At 47.7% G+C, this 5,603-nt stretch overlaps 2 protein-coding genes across 2 annotated transcripts; one reads left to right on the top strand and one right to left on the bottom strand.

Annotated features, from left to right (window-relative positions):
* Positions 1 to 1,841: 1,841 nt before the first annotated feature.
* Positions 1,842 to 2,272, top strand: PHALS_05223 (uncharacterized protein; the record flags this gene model as incomplete). Its single annotated transcript, XM_024718916.1, has 3 exons — positions 1,842 to 1,974; positions 2,069 to 2,128; positions 2,223 to 2,272. The coding sequence occupies 3 exons, from the start codon at positions 1,842 to 1,844 to the stop codon at positions 2,270 to 2,272; spliced, it is 243 nt and encodes an 80-aa protein (XP_024584267.1).
* A 10-nt stretch (positions 2,273 to 2,282) lies between these two features.
* Positions 2,283 to 5,455, bottom strand: PHALS_05222 (hypothetical leucine rich repeat protein; the record flags this gene model as incomplete). Its single annotated transcript, XM_024718915.1, has 2 exons — positions 2,283 to 2,320; positions 2,404 to 5,455. 2 exons carry the CDS (start codon positions 5,453 to 5,455, stop codon positions 2,283 to 2,285), a joined length of 3,090 nt encoding a protein of 1,029 aa, XP_024584266.1.
* Positions 5,456 to 5,603: the final 148 nt, after the last annotated feature.

Genomic DNA, 5,603 nt, shown 5'->3' with positions numbered 1-5,603 from the left:
AGGAAGTCGACGGCGTGCCTTGAGTTTGGCAAACTCAAATCGGAGATGTCGCTCCACATGCACGTCCACTTCCTTGTGGCTCAAATGTAAGGTATACAGTGAGGAAAGTTTGCGATGTCGTCGCATCCATCGCTCAAAGAGCGCTTCGTCATCTGTAGCGCTTTTGCCAGGGGTGAGCACTACAGGTATCGTCCGCATTACGGGTACTCGAGAGCCACCTCGTTGACCAGGAAGACGAGTGCGATAACCTTCCAACGGAAATTCTTGTGGAACCAAGAAACGAGCTCGAAAAGCTTTCCGTTTGGCAAGCTCATCTTCCGTTATGGTTGGGGGCCTGATGATGTGGAAGCGTAACGATCGAGTTACCGCGTCCTCCGCTTCCACAGCGGGATCCGCTGGGCGGGCGATATATTCCACGCGAGGGTCAATGACCGGCCGTGGATGGACGCCCATCAGAGCCGCCTTACGGGCAGCTTCCAGCTGCCGCCTCTGAGCCCCGTCGAGGTCATTGTTGATTACACCACGTCCTTCAGGTGACGCGAAGTCAGGAAACGGACATGGGGTCCTCAAAGTGCGAGCAGGGCTCGTATCACGCCGCTGGCGCGGCTCGCCTTCCTCGTCATCCCACGCCGGAAAAGGAGTGTCAGACTCGTAGTCGACCATCTCCACATCCTCAACGAGGTCACTCGTCACTGCTAGCGTGCGCGGAGAGCGGCGCTCGTGCTCATCGAGCCTAGGATATACACTCCTCGATGCCGCGGACGCACTGTCCGACATTGCACCGCGTGCGGTAGACGAAGTTGGGCTCTGCTCGTGTGCGCTGTCAGAACCAGCGAGACTTGGCGACTTCAGTGACGTTGACACAGGGCTCATTTAGCACGAAAGTCGTGTTGTTCCAACAAACCAAGTTGCAGTGTCTAGCGGACACGCAAGCATCGTTGAGGCAATAATCGACTGGAACTGTAAATGTTCTCAATCTTAATGGGGGGAGTGTAACGGGGTTACACGTACCCTGGTAACAGGGTGTGTGTCACACGAGATGGGCATGGTGTGACTGCACCCAAATAAGAATACGGTACGCGGCTGGGTAGCCAGTAGTTATGCATGTATTTAGATTTCACTATATATATTAAGGAAAATCTATCCATTTAAAACTAGGCTGCTTTGCCGCAGATAAAAATAAAGTCAGTTTTTGATTTAAGCAGAAGACTTAATTAGCCTTGGGTTAAGGCAACAATCACTCTTGGGGTAAGCGGATTGCGATCCGCAAAACTCGTACTTGTTTTAAGTATAGAACGTAAGGTCGGTGACCTATCTTACGCTTCCTCAAAGCGCAAAGCTACGGCAGCCCCGTTGCATGTTTGATTTCAGCAGAATTGTTGGACTTATTAAGTCTTTTCAATTGCTAATCTCGTACTGCTAAGACAAATCCACTCCGGACAAATGTGACGCCTTCAAACAATGTACGTCTTAAGGTCTATCAAAGCCGACCCCGGGCTGTGTTAGTCACTTGACCTAAGAACGGGATGTACCTGGTTCGAAATCCATGGAATCCAAACAAAGGAAGTCGGAGATAAGTCACTATAGTAGACGAGCAATCACACCTAAAAGTGTGTTTGCCCTGCCAATCTGCACTCAAATGGGTGTGTGATCGTTGGGTGGCCACTGACCGAAAAAGCCTATCATAGTGTAGTGAGAGGTACGGGAATTGGTCTCCAAGAGGGTACCAGTATCCCGCGCTAGAGAAAATAGCGTGAAAATTCCGGTAGCTTATATATACATATATATCAAGGTCTATCGATGATCGGTCACATCACACGAGTGCGGTAGGAAAGAGGTTGATGGCTTCATTACGCAAAGGTGATAACAAATGTGCAATACTTGGCATTGTGACGACGGCGCTTGCTCAACTTGATGCGAAGCGCCCGCGTGGTTGGAGTTGGAGGCCATCGTTATATAAATTCTCCAAACGCGGTACGTTTAGTTTTAAGGACAGTAGCATATTTCTTACCTTCTTCAAAGATTCGATATAAAGATGACCTTTATTTGGTAATTTTCTTGCATGTAGCTCATATATTTCTACCACACGGCATGGGTATGCATCTTTTGCAACATCACATCGTTTTCAGTAAGAAACTACCAGCCACGTCTATAATTTAGTAGTTGAACAACCTGTGTAATCCATGCTTTTCTGTTGCATGTTCCGGTTACAAACCGATCAGTAATCCGCGAGCAAGCTCTCGGCGAGTGTCTGCAACTTTTGCAGCCGTAAATCAACATCCTCACAAGTTATTGTCGGAGCCGATTCGAAGGACGGGCACTGTGTCAAAGATGTTTTTCCGAACGTGGCATCAGCATCATTAAGTTGGTTGTACGAGATTCGAGTCAAAACCTCGTTCACACTATTTTGATCGTGCGTTTTATCTCGTTTGCCACCTGCTTGAACAGCATGTGTCTGAGACCCCATGCTTTTTTGCGTTACAAATGATGTTCGGTCTGTCTGAGTTGCAACGGATTCTGTCGGCATTGCTTCCATCTCAGCATTGACCATCGCTAGCTTCTGCTCGTGTGCGCGCAATGAGTTTAAGATCGTATTTTGTTCTCGCCTTAAACGTGCCAACTCAGAGTCACGTCGACGTACTTTGTCTTCCAAACTCGCAACTCGTTCTGTCTCATGGGCGATAAGTGATTCCTTTTGGCGTGTAATGTCTCGTTCGAGCTGTCGAATCCGCACCTGTTGCTTGCCGTGCTCAATTTGAAGCAGCGAATGCGCCAAGCGAGCATCTTGAATTTCAGTTTGCCAGACATCGTGCTCGTGCTGAAGTCGATCTGCTAATTCTGCCTCTTGCTTATTCCTTTGCAACTCAAAATCATGCTTTTGCGTTGATAACAGCTCACGCAATCTCTGAATCTCCAGTGAAGCCTCATCCTGAGCTACTTTCGCTTGCTCTTGTTGTTCATGATTATTTTGTACAATTTTGATCTGCTCTTTTAGATCCCGCTGAAGATTCTCGACCTGAAGAACTAACTTGCTCGTTTTTGCTTCCCATTCCTGACGAACACGACGCACGCGACCGCGCAAATCATGGGCATCGCGTGCGAGTAAGTGCCAAAGATACTGACGATCTTTTTTTAAAACGGCTACCTGGTGCACGAGTTCTGTGAGACTAAGCGTCTCCATTGCCTTAAGCTCTCTTCGATTTCTTACTTTTATCGTTTCTTTGTCGGTTTGATCTAAGAGATGAGAAGTGGATGACATCGAATCAAATGGCCAGCTTGGATGCTCATTATTTTTCATCTTTGTGCAAAGATAGCAGACGTCAGTCGAGTCGCTGAGGCTACGTGTTGACACCTTCTGTGCAAGGTCTAAGCAGTTCTCAGACATCATTGCTGAAGGCGTAGAGCTCTCAGGAATGAAAAGTAACAAGAATTCACCCCAAGTGAGTGTGCCTCTGTTCCTTTCAGCTAATGCAGCCTCGACGTGAGATACGAGCTTTGACAATTTTTTAGGGCCTCCAACGACATTTAGCACGGCTGTGTCTCCATGTCGTAGAGCATGAAGCAACACGTGAGATTGTATCATTCCGGTGTCATAGCAATCCAGACCATGGAATAACGCGCGTAGCGCTGTTTCTGTTGCTGGACGAAGAAGTTTTCCGTCCGATAGTAGACGCATAGTTACATCAGATTTATCATGATTGTTTTCGTCACTATTTTCTTGGCCTTGTAGTCTTGTGTTGCGCATCTGCTCCAACCGATGTGCCCATACCCTCCGGTCAGCCTCCAGTGCAGCCTCACTATTGCGCAGTCTCGCCTCTCGATGCGTTACGAGAAAAAAAGCCAGGTCAATTCGTTCTTTTGCGAGCACTAGACGTCGTTCTAATGCTTGCAGCCTCGCACAACTACCATGGAGCAGTTCTACTTTTTCACGAACAAGCCCGCCTGTGAATTGAACGACATTCTCTGACAATGACTGCAATTTTTCACGCTCTACTGCCAATGTCCGAACAGCACGCTCACATTTTTCATTAGCTTTTACTCGCTGGGCCTCAGCTTGGCGTGTTGCTACTACCTCTAGATCGCGCTGAGCTTCGAAATCTGCTGCACGCCGCTGCCACATCTCGATGTTTTCTTCACAGCGTGCAAGATCTCTGGAAAGTAAGCCCTCTTGTTGTTGAAATCGATCCATTATAGCCTCGTTTGCAAGCTGGTTGGATTGGGCTTGAACCATAAGTCCGACACACTTTTCTCGCCAAGCAGCAAGTAGCCGAGTGTACACAGCTGCGGCCGCTTTCACTGTTGGCGCAACATCAGAATTAGATTTGCTGAAGTAATTTGTCTGAAAATGTGAACTTTGTTCGCCAAACTGTAGTAAAGTTTGCCTCATTGTCCTGTCTTGAATTGCTAGAATACCCTCAAGTGCCTCTACACGACTTTTCAGTAACGACTCTCTTGTCTCGGCATTCTCTGTAGCACTACTGTCATATTGATTATTGGTTCGCTGGGACCTCGTGTTCGCGTCAAATTTATCCTCAAAAATTCGTGGCTCTTTGATCCCGTGTCGAGGATAATTGTAACCTTGTAGATTTAACTTTGTGGCCTGTGGGCGAACCATTTCTCCTTTTTTTGGGACTGAGGGGCCAAATGGCGGTGCTTGTGTTAGTGATGTCGTGACTGTTGTGGCTGTAGGTAAAGGGAAAGGTAAAGGTAAAGGTGACGGCTGTCCTCCCTCCTCAGCCCTTGCAACAGACTTCTTTTCGTTCGCATTACATTGCGTCTCGTTTTGATTCACCTCATTCGTCTTTTTTAATCCATTCACGGTGGCAATTGTTAATGATTTCACTGGCAGCATTGTGACCGGCTCTTTCCAATTTTGTTGTATTCGAAGACTATCTGGTAGCAGCAATTTTCGCGACGGCGCTGGTGACTGATCCCTTGGTGACAAAACGTCATTTTGAAGCTGCGTTTTGAGCTGCAGTTTGGCGTGCAGCCTCTCAGCCACAGTAATTTCCAGACCATCCAACGTCTGTAGCTGCGGTAGCATGGCAAGTGTTTCGCGGCGATATATGACCGACTCAGCGAGCAGATTTTCGCTTAATGTAAGGTGACGAAGCTGCGTCAGTGGTTGTAAGAACCGCAACTCACTAACAAGCGCTACATTATTAGCACCGACGTCTAAAGTCTGCAGCTGCTTACATCCACCCAGCGCACGCAATGACTCTAACGCATTTCCATGTAGACGAAGTAATCGAAGCGCAGGCAGCCATGTGCCCAGCTCCTCGGGCAGCGCCAAAAGACAGTTGCCGCTCAAATCCAGCTGCACTAAAGATTGCGGTAGGAGCTGCAGATGACGCACGTCGCGCAGTGCGTTGCAGGATAAATTGAGGCTTTGCAGCTTCGGGTAGTCGGCCGCGATTTGCGCTGCCAACTCCGGCGTAAGCGTCTGCAGCGGCATCCTGCCGCAATCAATAGCTCATGCAGTTGTAACTGGCTGAAAATGTGATGAAATAATGATTTAAGATTGAGAGAATAAAAAAAACGCACCAACTTTTGCCATATATAAAAAAAATATCCCAACTTTTCAAAAAATAATAAAAATACCT

The sequence above is a fragment of the Plasmopara halstedii genome (assembly GCF_900000015.1).
Source record: "Plasmopara halstedii genome assembly, contig: Scaffold_2881, whole genome shotgun sequence".
NCBI lineage: Eukaryota > Oomycota > Peronosporomycetes > Peronosporales > Peronosporaceae > Plasmopara > Plasmopara halstedii.
This window is presented reverse-complemented; position numbering and strand designations above follow the sequence as displayed.